Consider the following 22975-nt stretch of genomic DNA (forward strand, 5'->3'; position numbering starts at 1 on the left):
TTCTCTCTCTATGTGTATGTGGACTTCTTGTGGGTATTCTTTTCACCACATAGGGTTTGGGGATCAAACTCAGGTCAGCATTAAACTTGGTGGTCAAGTGCCTTTACCTGCTACCTCATAGACCTCTAAAATATTATTTTCTAAAATGACCCCCCCAAGCCAGGCAGTGGTGGCGCACACCTTTAATCCCAGCACTCCGGAGGCAGAGGCAGTCGAGTCTCTGTGAGTTCGAGGCCAGCCTGGTCTACATAAGCTAGTTCCAGGACAGCCTACAAAGCCACAGAGAAACCCTGTCTTGAAAAACAAAAACAAACTAACAAAAAAAGATGCCCCCTCCCCAAAAAGACAACTCAAGACAAAGCTAGCTCCTCTAAGACTAGATGAAGTAAGCAGCACAATCTATAACCCTAATACTTGGAAAAAGGAAACAGGGAGAAAAGGCAACCTGGATACAAAGGGAGACATTATCTTAGAAAAACAAAGAATAACCTGATGCTAGGGAAATTCCCAGTACTCCAGAAGGATGACCACAGCTAAGACGACTAGCTATATAGTGGAGAAGGTGCCTAACTGGCCTTCCCCTGTAATAAGATTGGTGACTACTCTGTCATCATAGAACCTTCATCCCATAACTGATGGAAGCAGATGCAGAGATCCACAACTAAGTACCAGGCTGAGCTACTGGAGTCCAGATCTCACTACAGATGGTTGTGAGCCACCATGTGGTTGCTGGGAATTGAACTCAGGACCTCTGTCTGGAAAAGCAGTCAGGGCTCTTAACCACTGAGCCATCTCTCCAGGCCCTTAATTACTATTTCTATTGCTGTTTGGTTAGCTTTTTGGGTTTTGAGGCTGAGTCTCACTATGTAGCCCTAGCTGTTCTGGAACTCACACTGTAGACCCAGCTGGCCTCAAACTCACAGAGGTTGACCTGCCTCTGCCTCTCGAGTGCTAACAGTTTTCAAATTTATACATTAAGGTTAGCCCATGTCACAGGCTCAGGTTAAGACATCAGTACCAGTAATAATTCTCCATTTATTTGTTTGTTTGTTTATTTATTTATTGGATGCAACATCTTGCAGCACAGGCTTGCCTCAAACTCACTATGCAGTCAACCATAAACTTCTCCCAAATTTAGGAATGCTACAGACTAAACCCAGGGCTTTGTGCTGTTAGGCAAACCCTCTACCAACTACAGCCCCAGCCCTACTCAGTAACTTTTGGACATTCTCCTTATCATTTCCATACTCAGACAACTCTGCAAACCACATTAATCAACAATGTCAGGCATTATTAATATAATTCCATGAACAAAGGCTATAATCCCAAAGAACATATCTCTGAATATATGTACTCTTTCATGTTTAATGAACATAATACTGAACATTATATAGTAAAGAATCATTAGAAAGCAATACTCTTAGTTTACATTTACAGCTTGAACTCTTCAATGCTTTCTTTTTTGCTATTCTTTGTAAGCATTCTGCTTATTCTATTTACTACCACTCTTAAAAAAGATGTAAGTGCATTTCCCTTGTTTTTCCATGTCCTATCAATCAGCACCAATCCTTAGTCCTGTGTAGCCTTGTAGAAAGGAGTTACTGAACTGCTCTATGTTTTATGTTTCATTACTTATAAAACCAGAAGTAATTTGTTTGTTTGTTTGTTTGTTTGTTTGTTTTTCGAGACAGGGTTTCTCTGTATTGCTTTGGAGCCCGTCCTGGAGCTTGCTCTGTAGACCAGGCTGGCCTCGAACTCACAGAGATCTGCCTGCCTCTACTTCCCGAGTGCTGGGATTAAAGGTGTGCGTCACTAACGCCCGGTAATAGGGTTGTTTTAAGATTTACACTTACATATAGTAAACTCTAATTCTGAACAATGCCTCCCTCATAAGTCCTACACAGGTGTCCTTACTCTCTTCCTCATTTCAGAAAAAAAGTCCCAATATTATTAGCATCTAAAAGTAATACTTGAAATAAGATGAGTCAATACTAAGAATTTTATTAAAAATGGCAGTAAGGGAAAAAGAAAATCAGTGGAGAGGGGAAAAGTCACTCTTCAGACTTAATTTTTCTCAAAATATTTTTGGAAAAGATGAAAATGTTAAAAGCTATACAAATACTAATGATTCAGCCAGGTGGTAGTGGTGCACACCTTTAATTCCAGCACTTGGGAGGCAGAGGCAGGTGGATCTGTGAGTTTGAAGCCAGCCTGGTCTACATAGTGAGTTCCAGAACACCCAGCAAAACCTGTCTCAAAAAACAGAGATACACACTCCCACCAAAAAGAACAAGAGAAATAAAGAAAAGAAATCCTAATGATTCAAGCACCAGAGTAAAATACATCAGGGTATAGATAGAGATATTATCACCATGTAAGATCAGACTTAATAAGAACAAATCAGTTTAGAAGAACTAAAGAAGGGGAAAACTGGACTAACTAAGGCTAAATTGGCAGACCGTATAAATACACCCTGATATGGGTATCTTTGGGACTCTACTACACATTCAACCTAGGACACAATTAGTTCCAGGAGGAGACCACCAGGTATTAGGTAGTAACCAACCAACACTAACAAGTTAAGTTTAAAGCCCTAGAACTAGTTGTTAGACAATTCCCATGTAATTACAATCATTTATTTGGACTATGGTCATTCCAAATTAAGACATGCTCTGAGGATAAAAAACATCTAGATTTCAAAGACCTCACACAAAAACATAGAAACTATTTCAATGATAATATCTCTTGTAGATTTACACTCTAAAATGTACTTAAAGTGTACCAAACTAAGTAAAACATTACTTACTAAAACTAGTTTGACCTGATTTGGGCTTTATTTTATGTAGTGTGTGCACACACACATGCACCTAAGCCTATCAAACACATCCTCAAGCTCAGTTAATAAGTCTAACAAAAAATTTAAATGATGTGGCTCACATCTCACTTCTTTATGCTACCCAAGAAGGTACAAAGAAATATTACAAAGAGATATAGCAGCCGGGCGATTGGTGGTGCACACTTTTAATCCCAGCACTCTGGAGGCAGAGGCAGGCGGATCTCTGTGAGTTAGAGGCCAGCCTGGTCTACAGAGCTAGCTCCCGGATAGCATCCAAAAACAATACAGAGAAACCCTGTCTCGAAAAATGGGGGGGAAAGAGAGAGAGAGAGAGAGAGAGAGAGAGAGAGAGAGAGAGAGAGAGAGAGAGAGAGAGAGACAGCAATGCATGCCTAGAGACCCAGCAACGAGGAGGCTGAGGCAGAAGGATCTACAGTTCAAAGCTAGGCTGAACTACATAAGCATGACATCTCAACAAACAATAAGGATAACACAAAGCAATACCTCTTAACTTCAACTTTTCAGAGACAGTAAAATATCCAAAGAACAGAGAACATTCTAAACCTATTAACCGCTACTAATTCCTTTCCAGCAGAGATTTACATGCCATGGTGCTTATTTTTAATTAATTTTAGAGATCGGGAGATAAAGCAAAAGCCATGTGTAGGAGTAAATATTTTTATTACTACAATTTAAACCATATCATGTTGCCTACTGATTTTAATAAATAAAAAGAACTTGACCAACTGCTTGTATAAAACACTAAAAACAGTTTGAATTATAAAGACAACACCATCCAAAAGAACTTTCTACAATGATAGGAATGCCCCACCTCTGAACTGCTATTCTACAAAACAGGCATTACACAGAATAAGCACTTAAAAATGTAGCTTGTAAGACTGAAATAATTTTATTTTAATTTCAATGTATTGGACCTAAATAGCAGCAAGTAGCTAGTGGTTATATTAAACAGTATAGGCCTAAAATATGTGTAAAGAAAAAGGCACTGTGTTTCTTTTTTTATTATTTTATTTATTCATATTTTACATCTGAATGCTCTGCATGTACACCTACATGACAGAAGAAGTCATCAGATCCTATTATCGATGGTCATGAGCCATCTCTCCAGCCCTGAAAGCACTGTATTTCAATATTTCATCCTAACATTCTTTTCTTTCTTTTTTAGGGAATAGGGTGAAGTTATGGTGAGGTAAGTCTCACTATGATATAGTCTAGGCTGACCTTGAACTTACAGCTTCAGTCTCCAGAGTACTGGAATTACATGCATGTGCTACCATGCTCAGCTATAATATTCTAATTAAGATAATTTGCCACAAATGCATGAGGTATACCTCTCCTTTCCCACAAAACAAAAAGCAAGAATACTTTGGTCTTTGTGAATCAGGTTCTTTCCCATGGCACACAAGATAAAAACATACTGAACCACAGGTTTGATCTTATCTGCTTTCTGTTTTACCTACAGCTAGCAAGTATTTATTCTGCCCTGAGTTTATACGTGGGTACACCTACTCGTGTGTATTTTTTATAATAATCGCTCTATGTTGCCTTTTAAAGTAGGGGCTACAGATAACATACATATGTCAAAAGATCAAATTAGCAAATTTTTTCATAAAAATTAAATATCTACAAGTGAAGAAGATATGGGATAAGATTATGGTATGTATTAAAATCAAATAGTAGCAGGATATAGTGAATATAGTGGATCTTGCCTGTAAACCCAACATTTTGAACAGTAAAGCATGAAGATCACCACAAATTCTAGATTAGTTTGAGCTACATAGTTATTCCAGGCCAGTCTGAGCTAAAAACTCCATACTATTGTATATAATCTCATCTGCTACTTAGCAAAGTCCCCCATGGCAATATAGTCTATAAGATTATTAGTTGTCTCAAACAAAAGTTGCATACCAATGTCATTCTATTCTATATATCTTATTAGAAGCATTTAAAACTTGCTAGATTGGGGGCTGGGGAGATTGGCTCGATGGATAAATTTATTTACCATCAAATCTGATAATTTGAGTTCTATTCCCAGGGGCCACATGACAGAAGGTAACAAACTTCCAAAAGACCTTCACCACAGGTGTGCTGTGTGGCACATGAAGGTCGACACTCAGATATATACAAATAAATAGATACAGGTAAATGGATAAATAAACTTAACTGCCCACTCAGCAATAGGGTTACAATAGATTGAATATGACAAAAAGCTAAACCAAACACAAACTCAGTAATTTTCTTACTCAGATATACTCTCAAGCATTACAAGGGTGTAAAGCCACTGGTTCTTATAAGATTCCATTTGCTTATAATCTTACATTCAGACCCATGTAATGCAGAATGATGCCTCAATGACTTAATATAAAATACCAGACATTCTTTCATCCAATTATCTAAAGACTAATTTGTTTCAGTTGTTAATTACACTTATAAATTTAAGGGTCTTTTATACCTATCTTCACTGCATTACTATAAGGTGACTCCATTTCTTGTCGTTCAGCCCAGGAAACTACTAGACAAATTAACTATGTCCAGATTATTAGAAAATGAGAATCTCTCTAGATTTACCATGTGGTGAGCATGCCACAATTCCAACTGCTCCAGAAGCTGACACAGGAGGATTACAAGTTTGAAACCAACCCGGGCAACTTAGAAAGGCAGTCTGAAAATAAAAATACAACAAAGTGCTAGAGACCCAACTCATTGGGGAGACCACTTGCCTGGTATGTATGCGGCCAGGTTTGATCCACAAAGGGGAGGGGGAGACAGACACGAGATACAAAACAGACATGGACAGAGGCACACATGAGTATGTATGGGTGTGTATGGGTGTGGTACAGGCTATCACTCTCCATCTTACTCCCTTGATTCAGTCTCTCACTGAATCTAGAACTAGGCCAGGTTACCAGCAGGTGCTAGGGAATCCTCCTATCTCTGCCTCCCCACAGTGCTGTGGTTATAGACCTGCTCTAGACAATGCCCAATTTTTTACATGGGTAAGGACTCTTACCCGCTGAACACTATCTCCAGCCCCAAGAGAATCTTTAAGACAGCCAAGTGTGTGAAACATGTGGTGGCACATATGAGCCTGTGGCATGACTATGAATTTAATGTCAGCCATGGTGGACTATATATATAGCAAGACCTTGTTTTCTTGCTTGTTTTGTTTTTAAAAAGTAAGAAGATAAGGACTATTTCTCTTTTGTTTAGGTCCAGTCAGTTCACAGCATAAACATTCCTCCCTGACAACTTCACTATTCTTTTATAAAATGCTCATACAGACAAGCATCCCTAATCCAAAAGTTATGATGTTCTGATAACAGTAATGCGTTTAACTCATTTTTTTCTGGTTAAAATCAAGTTTACACAACTACAACCACAATGATTCAAAATAACACACAATATTTCTAGTAATGAAAGTTTTAATTTAGCCTCCCTTCTCAATTAGTCAATCCCACGAAAAACACTAGTGCTCAATTACTTGTGTAAACAGCAAGTAGAAGCTGTGTTGATTCATGAAAACCTCCACCTATAAGCAGTATTATCAATTATTAGCAATCATGTAAGAGAGATTTTCCTAAGAAAAATGAAGACTTTCCATTCATTTCTCTCCACACTCAGGAAACCTCCTCCATCTAGACAGAAATGGGCAAGACACAGAGAATGGCAAAGGGACAACAACAAAATCTGAGGAGCTAACATGGTAAAAACTGTAGTTTACTTAGTAAATAAAGGTTAAGTGGCGAAAGCAAGATGCAAACTAAAAACCAAAGCAAATACACACATAAAGCCTCAGAAGTCAAAAGCACTGGTGTATATCTGAATACAAGAGTGGTAATGCTTCTAAATAACAGACATGTGTTCTCTCAGCAAGCCAATGTGCATCCAGTTCCAGAAAAGAATCATCTAAGCCAGACATCGCTCCTTATTTCCCAACCCCTTCCATTTCCTGCCTGCAATCTTCTGGACAGTGTGAAGGCCAATACCAAGATGAGAGCTAAAGGTAGCAGAGCAGAAAATTCCAGGGAAATCTGAGGTCCCACATGGTTTGCTAATTATATTTCCTATAATTTGAAGAATACATTCCTAACCTTTACAAGCATTTTGTTAACAATAAAAGTTTCTTGAGGTTGGCGATACAAGAATCTGAGTTGACCCCCACCACTGCACAGAACTGGATATAGTGGCACATGCTATAATCCTAGCCTTTGAGAAGCTGAAATAAGAATGTTATATGTTTAAGGTGATCCTCAGCTACACAATAAGTTCAAGGCCAGCTTGGGCTATGTGAGATCTTGGTTCAAAAAAAAAAAACTAAAAAAATCATTTAAAAATAAATAATTTTCACAGGACAAAAAATAAAAAGCTTTGATTTCTCCAGGTTTATGAGCTTACCCATCTACTAAAATTACAAAAAGCAAGCTTGATAACAACTTCAGATATACATGAAGAAAACAAATCATTATAAGAAATGACAGCCCCTAAAGCCCAGACAAAGAATGACAGGCAACTAAAGAATGATCAGAGTGGGAGAAATGGTCTTCCCTAGGGAAGAGCACATCAACTGGCTATCCAATAGCAAATGGCAAGCCCTGAAAACATACATACACACATACATACATGAAACATACAGACTGAGCAGACTGTATTAACATTTTTTTTTTTTTTTTTTGGTTTTACAAGACAGGGTTTCTCTGTTTTGGAGGCTGTCGGTCCAGCCTGGCCTCAAACTCACAGAGATCCGCCTGCCTCTGCCTCCCGAGTGCTGGGATTAAAGGCGTGCGCCACCAACGCCCGGCTTGTATTAACATTTTTAACACACACACACTCACATACTCCAACAAGAACAATTAAAGAAAGAATCCAAGAATTTAAATGAGAGCAAGAGAAAGAATTATCTCAAAAAATTAAAGGTATATATCACATGTTTTTCCCATTTAAAAAATCTGGGCATGGAAGTACACACCTTTAATCTCAGTGCTTGGGAGACAGACGCAGGCAGGTCTCTTCAAGTTTGAGGCCAGCCTGGTATATATAGTGAGTTACAGGACAGCTAAAGCTATAGTAAGACCCTATCTTAAAAACTGGAAGAAAGGCCAGGCGGTGGTGACACACGCCTTTAATCCCAGCACTCCAGAGGCAGAGGCAGTTGGATCTCTGTGAGCTCAAGACCAGCCTGGTCTACAAGAGGTAGTTTCAGGACAGCCTCCAAAACCACAGAGAAATCCTGTCTTGAAAAAACAAAACAAAAAACTGGAAGAGAGGACCCAGCATTGGTGGCACATGCCTTTAATCCCAGCACTTGGGAGGCAGAGGCAGGCAGATCTCTGAGTTCAAAGATAGTTTGGTCTACAGAACAAGTACTAGGACAGGCTCCAAAACAATACAGAGAAACCCTGTTTCCGAAAAGCAACAACAAAAACAAACAAAACAACTGTAAGAGAAGGAAGAAAAGAGACACAGATGCTTCCCCTAAAGTCCTATGTACTTCCATCTGCAACTTTTCCATCTGTGTCATAATCTAATTCAATTCCTCAAAATAAAACACATCTTATGCAGAAGAACATCAATTTACTTTAAAGAAACTTCAAAGAGCCCGGCGCTGGGGTCACACACCTTTAATCCCAGCACTTGGGAAGCAGAGACAGGTGGTGGATCTCTGTGAGTTCAAGGCCAGCCTGGTCTACAGAGCAAGTTCCAGGACAGGCTCCAAAGCTATACCGTGAAACCCTATCTCAAGAAACCAAAGGGGGAGGGAGGGAGGGAGGGAGGGAGGGAAAGGAGAAAAAGAAACCAGGCAGTGGTGACACATGCCTTTATCCCAGTACTCAGGAGGCAGAGACAGCCTGGTCTACAGACAAAACTACACAGAAAGACCCTTTCTCAAAGAACCAAATAAATTAAAACAAAAATAAAACAAAACAAAAACTTAAAAAGACTGGGGAATCTGGAGACTGAAGATGGCTCAGAAGAACACTAAGAACTCTTGCAGAGGACCTGGGTAGGTTCCGTTCCACCGCCCACATGGCATCTCACAACTATCTTTAACTCCGGTTTCAAAGAATCCAAATCCCTCTTCTGGCCTTCTCATGTATCAGGTACTCACATGCTATGTGTATATGGCAGACATTCATACATACACATAAAATAAAAATATATAAATCTTTAAAAATTAAATGGAGGAGGTGGTAAGGGTCATTCCTTCACAAAACATAATCGCAGATCATAAGTTCAAGGTCAGCCTAGTCTACGACTCAAGCTCCTAGTCAGATAGGGCCACACAGTGATACACTGTCTACACTGTCATAAAAAAAGAAAAAAAAAACATATATAGCTTATTCCCATTGCAAGAAAAATTCTTAAGTAGTTAAAGAAAATGGATACTTAAAGTACTTTGCCAGCGTTAACTTCTGAACATTCATGTAAGACAGTAACTCATTTTATTATACATCTCATAAAATGAACATCAATTATCAAAAGAAGTAAACAAGATGGCTTACCTTTTATTTATAGGTTTTTCATCTTTTTCATACGGCTTTACAAACCACTTGCCAATTCGTACAAAGTTTCTGTTCATTAAACACCTTTCCAACAGATTGTGAACTGCTTTGAAAAGCAAAGTACGGCATTCGTAGGATAGGCCATTCTCCCATACTCCATCTTCCTCTTCTAAAGAAAAAATGAAGTAGAAAGTAAGAAAGACTACATCTACTCAAAGAGAACTAAAATATTTGACAGATGTCTATGTTCATAGCCCTGTCCTTTACCTCAGATTAGAGCTGCAGTCTTCCCATCTCTCAATTTGTAGGTGTGGGTATATCAGTGAGGGTTTTGCTTATTTGCTTTGACAAAGTCTCACTATTTAGCCCTAGATGGCCTGGAACTCACTATGTAGCTGAGGCTGGCCTGGTATTTCACAACAATCCTGCCTCTACTTCCTGAGTGCTGGGATAACAAACATGCGCCACTATACATGGTGTTCTTTAATACATCTTTAAACATCAAAGTATCAGGTTTCAAAGATATTCTATAAAATAGAAAATGCCTAAGAACTTTACAAAACTGCCTAAAAATGATTTCCCACACTATAAAATATAACAATGATATCATAAACATGATAACTTGTTTCCTATATTTTAAAAGGGGTATTGCTTGTATTTAAAAGGGTTTGCTTGTAAAATCTGAAAAATGTTAAACATAGCATATAATGTCTGTTTCTAAACTGGCTCACTTGTTACTTTGTCCTAATTCCTCTAAACATTTAACCCGAAGAGAGGGGGGAAAAAAAAAACCTAGCCAGCTAATAATTAAACTCAAAACATTTCATGAGCATCAGCATTCTAATCTATGACTCACCTACAAAACTAAGTGACAAATACAAAGAAAGCTGCTGCCACTAAGTCTAACAAGCAATGTGTTAATTATCAAACTAGATCTCATTTCAATGACTCACAAGATTATTCAATATAGGAGGAAAAATATGAAGACTTAAATTCTAAATGGCCTATCAGTCATATGAAGTATTGCTCTTCACTACATACACTCAAACTCCCCACTAAATTTCCTAGGCACTCCAAGTTAACATGTGAGGTGGGGGACAGAAATCAGTCATTGGTAACCCTGGACACAGTTCAAAGAACAAAATTCACTTCTGTATCTATAATAAAATATTCAAATAAAAAAATACTCCCTAAGAGTAACAAATAATGCTAGGCTATTGTGGCACACGTCTTTAACCCCAGTACTCAGGAGGCAGAGGCAAACAGATCTCTGTGAGTTGTAGGCCAGCGTGGTCTACAAAACGAGTTCCAGGAGAGACCCCAAAGCTACACTGAGAAACCCTGTTTCGAATAACCAAACAAACAAAGAAAGAGTAACAAATAATGATACCACTTCAGCAGCTTACAATTTAAATTGCTAGTCCAAATATAATTAAGGATCTTCTAATACACTATATGTTTACAGAACCTTTTTTTCTTTCTTTTTGGCCCAGGCTGGTCTTGAACTGTCAGAAATCCTGTCTCACTTTTCCATTATTTAGTCCTAGGATTATATATATGTATGAGCTACCACACCCAGTTATAAACATTTTCTACCTATGCATCATCATCTTTTTTTTTTTTCTTCCTTGAAACAGAAGATGGCTCTGTAAGGCCTGCCTCAGCCTCTCAAACCTCTCAAGTATCGGTAACAGGCCTATGCCACCATGTCTGACTTCCAGTTTTCAAATAAACCAAAAAAAAGAAAAAGAAAATCCCAAACCCAAAAGGACAAATATTTCTTACTTCACAAATATACATGCTGAAACCACCAAAAAATAACATCTACTATGAGCTTTTGAATAAACAGAGTTGTATTAAAGGTGATACAAAGTTATATTCAGGATGTATTACAACAAATGGGCAGAGTAAACATTAACTAAAAACCATAATGACAGTGGACTTTAACTGCACTGGAAACTGCCACTACAAAGGTTAATGCTGATTTTATTTTGTTCTTTCAGGTGTTCTTTCCTAAATCACTGTCAGGTCTTTGAAAGCAGCTAATATGGTTCTTTTACAGAAAAACAAAGGAAAATGGCAATACTTAAATTAAGGGCTAGAATAAAGTAATTTAAGTAGGAAAACTTCACATTCAGTTATATTAGAGATCCTTATCTACTTCCACTTAAAGTTAAAGTGCTTATGGGTTTCATCTTATTAAAAAGATATTCTTAGAGAAAAGGAGCGGGCACTCAGTGACTTCACTTATTAAAGGTCTAGATCACAAGCATATGTGTGAGCTGATGAGATAAAAAAAGAATCCATCTTTTAGCTTAATATGTAGACTTCTGATTTCAAAGTCAAATAGCTTCATTAAAACTTTTACCTCAAATTACAAAACAATAGTAAAAGAAATACACATGTTCCTAACTCCGAAAGAAACGTGTCAGGAAATGCTCCCAATTCTCTACCTGTTCTATGTTCTTTATTTCCTGCCACCTCCAAAACTCCCTACATTTTAAATAACACAAAGGTTGTAACATATGCATTATGTAAGTAGTTATTATCAAAATGTGTCCCCTAACTACTAGGTTTTAAAGGGAAGACATAAGATATACAATTACTTCTACACATATCTAAGCTACAAGTTATTACAAACTTCAAATAAATTATTCATTTAAAGCTTAAGAATAATTTACCTTCTTCCTACATTGAAAACAAGAGTGTTAAGTACAAAGTTCTGAGCCAATGAAAAGGAACTTGTCACCAAACTTAACTGGGTTTGAAGCCTAGGACCCATGCGGTAGAAGACAAGAATGGACTCTCTCTCACACACTATCCTCTGACTTCCACATGTGTGCCATGGCACTTGTACAGCCACAGGCATACATAAAATAATAACTGTATTTAATTTTTTAAAGGCTGTTTAAGAGATTTATGAACTGTTTGCAAGTTTAAAACGAAAATCTTTAGGATAGAAAAAATTTACAATTCTTTATAAATTATGGTTTTATTTTTTTAAAAATCTATTTCAGCTAAACCCTAAGCTAGGAATACCAAATGTAGTTTAGAAATAATCAGGGCCGGCAGGACAGCTGGATGGGTAAAAGGGCTTGCTACCAAGCTCGATGCCCTGAGTTTAACCCTCAGAACCCATAGAAAGCTGGAAAGAAAAACAACTCCACTACACGAAGCTGTGTTCTGATCTCCACATATGTACCATGGCACATGTGCCCTACACACACATACTCTTGAGTACACACATGTACGTACACACGCACGCACGCAAATATTAAAAAGAGAAAAGCAGTATTAATATCCAAGGATTTCTCTCATTGCTTCAACTAGAGAAACTCAACATGAACTTAATGCTTTCAGGAGTCTCTTGCCCCAAATGCTCGTAATTCTCATTACTACAAACAGACCTCTGAAAAACTCCTTCATCTACACAGTAAGCAACCAAGCAACTATTTCATTTTTCATTGAAAGAAATAATAACTCCTAGTAATACTCAATGAAAAGTTTAAAGAATTTGGGTTCTGTTTTAGGAGGAGTGTCACTTAGAAACAAAAAGTGTACTGAACCAAGTTTCTAATATCCTGATATTGTGAAAATGAAAAGTTATGTTCTACACACTGTAGTCATAGATATGAAAAGTGAATGGCAGAAGCAACCACCGAAGACAGTCATATGTGTCTCTCATCTTACACTACTTAAAAGTTCCTTGAATCTCAACACCAACTCTGTAACAAGGAAAGAAAGGAGTAGAAAATACATGGCAAGTTTTAGCAGGCACTTTAGAACTTAACCACAGCCTAATCAGAAAGTCTGCTTAATGCATTTAAACAAATGTTTTTCTCCCCTTGTATCCTTAAATGCCCAGAGAAAATAAAATTTCTATTCTGTTTCTAGTACTTTTCCATTACTATTGGTATTAGAACTCTTATTAACTATCAGTGTTACTCGAAAAACTTTACAAATTATTTGTAGAACGCAACACAAAAGTTCAATCAAATTCTAAGTCTGATGACCGTGTTTTCCTGAGAACACAGTATAGTGGTGCCAAAGGATGTACCATAGGTCATCAAAATAATTATCGACGGGGAAAAGTCAGTGTAAAAAGCTGATACAAGGAGGCTGGAGAGACGGCTCAGCAGTTAAAAGCACTGACTCCTCTTCCAGAGGACCCAGGTTCCATTCCCAGAACCCATATGACAGTTCACAATTTGTGTTAGTCAAGTTCCAGGAGACCCAGCACCCTCACCCAGGCATACATGAAGACAAAACAGCAATGCACATAAAATAAAAATAAATTTTAACCGGGAGTTGGTGGCACATGCTTTTAATCCCAGGACTTGGGAGGCAGAGGCCGGCAGATCTCTGTTAGTTCGAGACCAGCCTGGTCTACAAAGAGCTAGTTCCAGGACAGCCACCAAAGCCACAGAGAAACTGTCTGGAAAAACCAAAAAAAAAAAAAAAAGAGCTGATACAACCACTACTCAATATTTTCCTCAAAAATGACATCTTTAAATATCTCCATGGTGATCAGCTGATTTTTTTAAAAAAGGCATCTTTTCCCTATAATTTTGCTAAACAGCTAAAATGGAACATATGCCAATGAATAAGGAATGACTCAAAAATTAGCATGTTAGAAAATAGTACAGATTTCTTGAAAAAAAACCAACATGTCTAAATCAGTGTTTCTCTTAATAATTATTTCCCATTCATATCTCATGAAGTCAACAAATATTACTAACTGCCTTAAGCTGTAGTATCATTCACTTAGAGCAAACTTTGGAAATTTATTTAAAACAGCTTAATGTGATTATTGTTATATCTGATACGATGATCAAAAAGATAATACTTATTGTTCAAAAAAGGATACTGCCACACAGTATACAACAAATAAAGTCATCACTCATAAGACCAGCCAATACAAAGAAATGGAACAGCTTACAAAGTTTAAAACAAAGATAGAAATGAATTAACTCTCTTCAGCATGACTTAGCTTGTTTGCTTGTTTATCAACTCTGCTAAAAGCTGCCTTTTAAGGTTAAAGTCTACTATAATTAATGTCCTCTGATAAAAGCATCCAAGATGAAATCTGGAACAATGATCTACTTAAACAGTATGCATTATGATGAGATTCTAGTATAATGAAAGTATTTGGATATGTTGCTAAACTCCAGTATAGAGACTTCAAAAAACACAAAATGAACAAATATTTTTAGCTTCAAGGAATCACTTTTCTCTCAAAGTCTCATCATAGTCTACCTTATGACCTTTTTTTAAAAACAACAATCTTGAGAGAGGGATTAGTTTTGTTTTTAAGAATAAAAACCAATGGCAGCAATAAACTCCAAATCTGAGGACACAATAAAAAGACACAGCAATGAAATTGAAACAATCTTGCTTTTTAAAATAGCAAACTAACAGTACCTGTAAACCAGAAAATCTATCATACCAATTGGAGACTTGACCAGAGCCAGTGAGCTAAGACTTTCCCACCACCAACTTTAAATCCCTGTCATTCATTATCACAGAACTACTAAACAATGTTTAGACTTGTAATCACAAAGTTCTTCCCTAGTTCTTTTTCTACAAAAAATAAGCAAATATGGATTCAACTGTTCATTCATCTAGAAACTGAACAAAAATATATATTTTTGACTTTGAAATTCAAGGGATGTTTTTGAACAAATGACTTTCATGAAATGTTATACTTAAGTTAATACCATTGAACACAAATCCTTATCCAAAAATCAGGCTTTCCCAAATTACTTTTCAAAGCAGTATCAGGTACTACTGCTGTAAAATAAGCACAAATTCAAAATGTGGAATCCAATTTAGACAGGTGTATGTTTTACTACTAACCATCAGTTAAACTTAAGATGGTAACCCAACATGTGCTAAATGATATGAGACAGAGGAGAAGATGAAACTTAACACATGACTAGACTCTGGACTCTTTAAAACTGTCAAAATCATCAAAATAATGCAAGGAGGTTCCCTGAGAAACTGTCACAGCATAGAAGAGCAAAAGATGAGAGGGCAAGTAAATATTATGTGGCAACCTAGATAGGACTCTAAAAACAACAGAAAAAGAGCTAGGCAAAAGAAATACAAGTGAATAAATACTTTAATATCGTAACAATATTAATTTATGAGTCGTGAAAAAACATCATTCTGACATAGATATTAAGAATAAAGATTAGCTGAGAGATACACAGGCAGTCTCTACACTACCCTGCCAACTTTTGAAAATCTAAAACTACCCAAAATAAAATTCTTAAAAACAGTTGTAGATGAGACAAAGTATGTAAGGGGGCCACTCTGGTTTTGTTATTAAACGTGCTAGTGGGGGGGGAGACAGAATCTAACCTTTACAAAAATGAATGCCTCCTTCCTTTACTCCCACTCCCAATAAGGAAGGCAATATTACCATAATCACAGACTTTCGGTAACGAGAAATAGTAGGTGTTGAACCAAACAGGAGGACACTGCCTGAGAAGAGCAGGCTAAGCCAAATTAACTGGCTGCTTAGTTAGCACCTGCGTCCTTCCTGGTCCTCTGTCCTCACTGCTACACCTCCACTTGGAGCTCAGGACTGCCTCCTGCAGCTGATGCCAACCCTACTGTCCAGCTGCTCTCTTCTCAGGGGAGCTTAAAAGAAGGGAACCGAGTGCCACAGATGGGAAGAAATGAAAAGGGGGTTAGCTAGAACACAGAGGCGCACTAATTACCCCAAAAGGGAGGCAGACGGTGTCCCTGGAGCAAAGAAAGGGCAAGACAAATATACTCCCATCTGAAAAGACCTTATTATTCTTTAAGATATGTCTGACTTAAGTAACATTCTAAAGTAAATGACAGGTTAAAAAGAAGCTAAAACATTAAATAAATACCATTGACTTTGTAAACCAAGAGTTCAGGGCTAGCTTACTCTTTGAATCACTTACACTTTGATACAAAATGTTGAGTTATTCAATAGCATTCAACAAAAACTGACAGCAATGAAAATTTGATATCTAAAAATAATTTCATCATATTCAAGGATCAGTATTTGTATTAGAGTACAGGTACTATCATTTTAAAATTATGCTAAACTAGAAGTTGAGAGGAAAATTTTAAACTCCAAGCTTAGATTGAGAGAACACTTCTGATTACCTAAAATCCAGAAGAAAAATAGCTACAGAGTGTTTTAACAATATACACTAAAACAGTTCACATTCTACATTAATAGGCTTTCAATTTTCAAAACATTAGTTTCACTATGTATTAAAACTTATCTTTGATTCCACAAAGTGGATTTCACGAAAAGATTTGTCCAAGGCTGTGCAGGTTAGCACACCTGCAATACTAGCACTGGGAAGATTACTTTGAACTCAAGGCAACACAGCAAGACTCAGCTCAAATAAAAAAGTATGTTCAGATGCTGTGCCAACTTTATCAAGAAGACCAAAGCCCATGAGTAGACTTGCAATATTTAAATAATTTTTGTGGTACTGGGGTTCAAAGTCAGGACCTTACTCATGCTAGCCAAACACTCTGAAGAACATTAGAGTGAGTTTTACACTGTGTTTGCTTCAAAATTTCAATTTAACAACAGTTTCTAAGCAGTCTATTAACATTTTAACAATGATCAGGGGTAAAGGTCAACAGTGGAGCACTTGTCTAACATATACACGAGGTCCTGGATTCAATTCTCAGCACTTAAAAGAAAATAAATAAAACAAAAAATCTTACAAACATTTTAATGAGTCAACTTCATGAATCATTTCAAAATTTAAAACAACTCTCACTTAGGTTAATAAAAGAAAAAAGGAAGATGGTATGCTTAGCTTTTAGCACAAGCAAAGAGTATAATCTTGCTAAAAGGCACTAAGAGGATTCTGATACACATATAGACACTATATGTATGCATTTACGGATATACACTCATCTTTTTACTGTCTACAACTATATCAAACCAGGTGTAACATGATCCTAGCATTGAGAGAAGTGGAAGCAAGAGTATCAGGAGTTCAAGGTCCTAATGGACTATGTATGACACTATCTCAAAACATACAAAATAACAAATACTTAGAACTAAGGACTAAGTTCTTCAGTAAGCATCTTTGGAAAACTAGAATGCTCTTTCAGAAAACAATCACACCACTCGACACTGAATAAAGCTTCCATTAAAAACAAAAAGTTTCTAATTTGGATTTTTTAAAAAAAAGTAGCTGGGCCGGGCGGTGGTGGGGCACGCCTTTAATCCCAGCACTTGGGAGGCAGAGGCAGGCGGATCTCTGTGAGTTCAAGGCTGGGCTGGACCAACAGCCTCCAAAACAATACAGAGAAACCCTGTCTGGTAAAACCAAAAAAAAAAAAAAAAAAAAAGTAGCTGGGCAGTGGTAGCACACACCTTTAATCCCAGCACTTGGGAGGCAGAGGCATGTGGATCTCTGTGAGTTCGAGGCCAGCCTGGTCTACAGAGCAAGTTCCAGGACAGCCTCCAAAACAATACAGAGAAATCCTGTCTCAAAAAAAAAAAAAAACATATATGTTGACCTTAGAAAGTATTAGTTCAAAATAAAACTATCTGGAGCCTAGTCTGATGGTACACACCTGTAATACCAGCAGGAAATAAAGGTATGGGAGTTCAAGGCCAGTCTTGAATACATAGTCAGTCTTGACTACACAAAGACCAGCACTAGGGCTACTTGACACCTGGATTATATTTCATTCAAAATAAAACAGATCCTACAGCTCAAAGCCAGAAACCACAGAGTGCCAACTTTCATACAAGAAAGCTTTTTTTTCAAATGGCCTAAAGAGCAGCAGAGATAGCTCAGGCGGCAAAAGCATAGCCAGAGTTCAACTGCCAGCACCCACATAAAAAACCAGATGTGGCAGAGCATATGTAACCCCAGCACTCCTACAGCAAGATGAGAAGCAAAGAACACAGAACTGGCCAGAAACTAGAGGGCCAGCTAGTTTGCAATAAGCTTCATAACAGCAGAAACAATCAGAAATACCCTGTCTCAAGATACTCCCAAAAAGTTGTCCTCTGACCTCCATACAACACTGGCACACATATAACACACCCACATGCCCTCCTCACACACACACACAAAAAAATTCAGTCGAAAATCTTACCAAACTAGAACTTGGTTCCCCCCAAGTATATCACTCAAAAATGTGCTTACACTTAAGTAAATATAACTTAAGTAATTTCATGAAGGGCTATAGTTTCTTTCTAAAGTACAGTTGGCCCTCAAAGTCAATAAAGTAAGTAATATTGATGTACTCATAATAAACTATTTCTGTGCAACCTTTCAAATTAATGACCTTTGTCCTACAAAAGTTAAATAGGTTGGCACTTGTTTCTCAATATAATCTTTGATGAAGTAGTATCTAAGAGCCACCCCCCCCACCCCGCACCCCCCCCCCAAAAAAAAAAAAGAGAAAGGAAAGAAAAAAAAACAAACAGTATATGCTTCCCTGGGTTAATAATCATATAAAAATAATATACTTTTGAAATATATGCCAGATAAAGTTACATTTCTAGAACCACCCACAGTGTCACACAAGAGATCGGAGCAGAACAGACTCAAAGGTAAGTTACACTTGGCTTCAAAAGTATTACATAACTATGAAAATGCTTCCAGATTCCATTTTTCTTAGGTCAATGAAAATGCCTTCCCTGAATACAAACTGACTGAGAAATTAAAGAAGGAAGCCGAGTGGTGGAAGAAGAAAGTTATCCAAAGTTTAAATTTCCCATAATATACATGGATGCTTTATGTAAAGTAAAACACTCATGGTAAAATAAAAACTGAAGCCATTCTTACTGCTTCACCCTAACAAGACTTATGTAAACTATATATACACTAACACCATAATTTGTAATACCAGTAACATTTTGGAGAAAATGTACAATATTGCTAAGTCACATTTAAAAAATAAAAAATTGCTTTCACCTGATAAGTCATGGTGAATAAGGTCAGCAAAATTGGGATCTTTACCCCACCAAAATATCCACAATTCTCTTCTTCCAGGTCTTTGATCTCGCCGCCAAACACCAAGTACATCTGCCTTAAGGCATCGACTAAAACTGCTCAAAATGGGGTCTTCTTCTGTCACCGGAAACAGAATAGGGGCAGAAGTTGGGCCTTGCCATACGTATCTTTTCCACTTAATTCCTGTCAAGTCAGCCTGAAGGAAAGAAACATGATTTCTCTATTATTATACATGCATTCAAGTTTTTAAAAATTCACTATAAAGTATCCGATTTCATTAAAACATCACTATTTTCATTGCATGCTTAAGACATTGAAAGACTATGACCAAAATAAACAAACATCATGCAAAATATTCTGTTACTTCAACCAGCAAGAACTTAAGGAAAAGGCCACAAAACAGTTGTAAAAATAGTAACAATATCACTGAATGGCACATCTATAACAAATAGGACATATCCAGAATTTAATCGATGAAACGTGATGTTAAGACATGCACTTCAGCACTGCACAGTAAGTCTGCCTTTCCTCTGTCCTGCGCTCCCTAACTGGCCAGTCACATCTGTTCCTTGGTGAATGAAGCGAAAACTAAAGACCCTCATTCCAAATTTGTAAGAAGTCGCGGCTCTAACAAGACATCTGAACAATTTTCTAAAGGGAAAAAAGCCTGTTAATTCTTCCCAAGCACACATCTTTAGGAAAACAACTACTTCCAAAGAGCTGTCAGATTTGTGCTAATCTATCTTCAAAGAACCAAAGTGCCAAAAATAGATCCGGTTGGGAAGGACAGAAACGTTAAACCTGCTGTATGCTGTACATCTTACTACACGTGAAGAGATGCTGATTACTGAACACTGTTCAAGAAAACCAGCATATTCCACAAGGCAGAGAAGTTCGCTAAAGATCCCCATTTACCATCGTGAAAGAAATTCAACAAAGGAAACTCAGCAAGTCTTTCTTCTAACTTAGTGACAGAGAGCGTAAGGTGCCAAAAATGAAACTGCTGATACATGACTGGCAGTTTACGCTTGCCAGCTAGTTATGCTCCACCCACTTAATTCACTTAACTATGATAGACTTAATATTTCTCATCGCACAGGAAAAAATGAAAAAAAGTCGCTCCAATTTAAAGTCATTGACTAAGCTCAGCTAGCGCCTAATTAAGGACTAGATATTTGCAACAGTTGGTACTTTTGAGAAAAGTCTTAAAAGCTATTGGATTATTACCCGACTGGGGCCAACCTACACAGTACAACATTCCTACATCCAGCGTCCCCAGACTTTTCAGTTCAATAAAAGGAGCAGCCAGCGCAAAACATTCTTTAAACGTAAGCAAAACAGACAAACATAGAACGTTTAGTGCGAAACCACAGTACCTCCTCCATTAGCCCCTCCACTCTCACAAAAAACATAATGTTCTAATAAAAGCAAGATGGCTAGAAATTGTCAAAATGGCAAAATGTTTTCAAAGTTTAAAAAGAAAACATATGAACACTGTTTTTACGCAAAGATCTGAAGTCACCCATAAGAAACTACGTTAGCTTAACTTAAAAAACGAAGAGGGCTTTAATACATAAGTTTTTTGGGGGGTCCTGTTTAAGAGAAGTCCAGTTAGCAGGGGAAAAGCATAAAGGGAGAGAAGTAGGGACAATCATGGAAAAATGTGAAAAAAGGATAGATACACTGTTCGATACGGGGGGAGGGGGCTAAGGAAGAAGCACTTAAGAACATATTACTGTCCGGCCAGATAAGAACCCCAAGTTAAGAACAAGACTACGGTGGGGAGAAAAAAAGCGTCCAAAACAAGACAGGAGAAGGGGAAAGACAAGATTCTTCCAAGCAGAGTCCTGGCCGGTAGGTGAGCGGACGCTGTCTCCCGGGGCGGCCGCAGAGCCTCGCTGGAGGCCGACTCCGGCGGGGCCTAGCCGGGGGGACACCGGCATCTGGATGAGACCCGGACCCCCTCCCCCACGGCCCAAGGGCGCCCGGCGCGGCCCCCTCCCCCACCGCCCGCAGCCCCCGCACTCACCAGGCAGAAGAGGTTACAGTGACAATCTTCCAGGCTGGCCCCGTTCGACACGAAGGAGGAACTCATCGTCCCTCACAGCAGCCGCCGCCGGCGCCACAACCCACCATCCGCCATTACCGCCGCCTCCGACCAGAGAGAGAAACACAGACACCGGGGAGGGCGGGGGGCGGTGGGGAGGAGGCCGCCGGGCCGCCCGCCCTCCCCGCCGCCCCCCGGCGCCGCCGCGGCCCCCGCCGCCCGGAGGCACCCAGCCGCCCGGGGCCGAGGCCGCAGGCGGGAGGGCCGCGCCGCGCTCGGCCGGCCGCCGGGACTGCGGAGCCCGCGGACGCGCGTCCCTCTCCGGAGAGGAGGGGAAGGGATGTGTGTCCCTTCCACCAGAGGGGAAAAAAAGGTTGAAAAGCAAAAAACAAAAAAAAATTATCAGTTACACGATAAATAGTCAAGAGCCCGAGTCCGAGAGGGCCGAGCCTTGAAGCCCGGGAGGGTTCTCCCCGGCCCGGGGGCGCCCGCGGAGGGGCGGGAAGGGCGAGGACCGGCGGAGCAGCCCGGGCCCCCGGCCCGGCAGCGGCGATGTCCTTAAGCCCAGAGTCTCCTCGGCGGCGGAGGTGGTGGCGGCGTCTGAGGGCTCAGTCCATTCTCCGGCTGCGTCCTCGTGTTGTCCCTGGGCCAAGCCTGCCTAACGTCTGCTCTCCTGCCGCCTCACCGCCTGGACGCCGTAGTCTCCCCCATTTTGTGGGCCCAGCGGGCGGTGTTTTTCCCCCTTTAATCCGAATTCACGGGTTTTCCCTTCGCTTTAATGGCGGCCACAGGGACCAGCTCGCCCTCTCTGCTCGCCCATTGGCCGCCGTGAGGTCACGTGGGCCCGGGCTCCGTGGGGAGGGGGAGAGAGAAGGCAGTGAGGGAGGGCAGGGAAGCTTTCGCAGCCCCGGGGACCGGGCAGCCAGCTGGTGGCTACTAAGATGGCGCCATCTGCTGGATGCCCCGGTTAAGATGACCCGGGCCTTGGCCCTAGCTGTCTCCTGGCTGGAGAATGTGCAGTACAGGAAGGTTCACTTCAAAATCAACGAGAATTACTTGGAAATCAGTTCGAATTCTTTGGAAGAGAAAGTTGGCAACAACAACAACAAAAAAAATTCCAATGCATTTTCATTTATTCCATAAAGCCTACGGGGTACAGCTCAAAACTCTTGGACTTTGAGAATCAGAGCTGGACGGAGATCAGCCTCAGCTGCGCTTTTTGAGAGTTAAAATAACGGGGTAAAAGTGAAACAATATAGCCTTGTGGTTAATAAACTGCGGATAAAGTTGTGCTGTACAGGATTTGAAGCTAGAGCCAATCTACTACCTCGTTAAGACTCAGTTTCCTCCTCTGTAAAATGAAAGGAACAAGCCTCATATTTGCTATGTGATGCATTAATGCATCCAGAGCTCTAACCCAGTGCCTGGCACAGATGAGTGCTATAAAGCCATACACTATTATATTGCCATCATTACTTTATATGGTTATTTTGAGGAGCAAGTGAATTCTAAGAGTGAGAATCATGAGAATTGGTACTTTGTTTCTAGCTATCCATTGCCTTAAAAGGTTCCTAGCACACAGTAGGCA

At 39.2% G+C, this 22975-nt stretch overlaps 1 protein-coding gene across 1 annotated transcript in view; it reads right to left on the reverse strand.

Moving 5' to 3' along the window:
* Med13 (mediator complex subunit 13) overlaps positions 1 to 21555 on the reverse strand; it is a 92157-nt gene extending 70602 nt beyond the window's left edge. Inside the window, exons 1-3 of the mRNA XM_005076901.4 lie at positions 21370 to 21555; positions 19302 to 19536; positions 9358 to 9526 (exon numbers count right to left, since the gene is read on the reverse strand). Coding sequence (XP_005076958.1) covers positions 9358 to 9526; positions 19302 to 19536; positions 21370 to 21435 — 470 coding nt within the window. The 5' untranslated portion in view covers positions 21436 to 21555. The remainder of the gene's footprint in view (positions 1 to 9357; positions 9527 to 19301; positions 19537 to 21369) is intronic.
* Between the last annotated feature and the right edge of the window lie 1420 nt (positions 21556 to 22975).

Source organism: Mesocricetus auratus, unplaced genomic scaffold (genome assembly GCF_017639785.1).
Source record: "Mesocricetus auratus isolate SY011 unplaced genomic scaffold, BCM_Maur_2.0 Super-Scaffold_100007, whole genome shotgun sequence".
Lineage (NCBI taxonomy): Eukaryota > Metazoa > Chordata > Mammalia > Rodentia > Cricetidae > Mesocricetus > Mesocricetus auratus.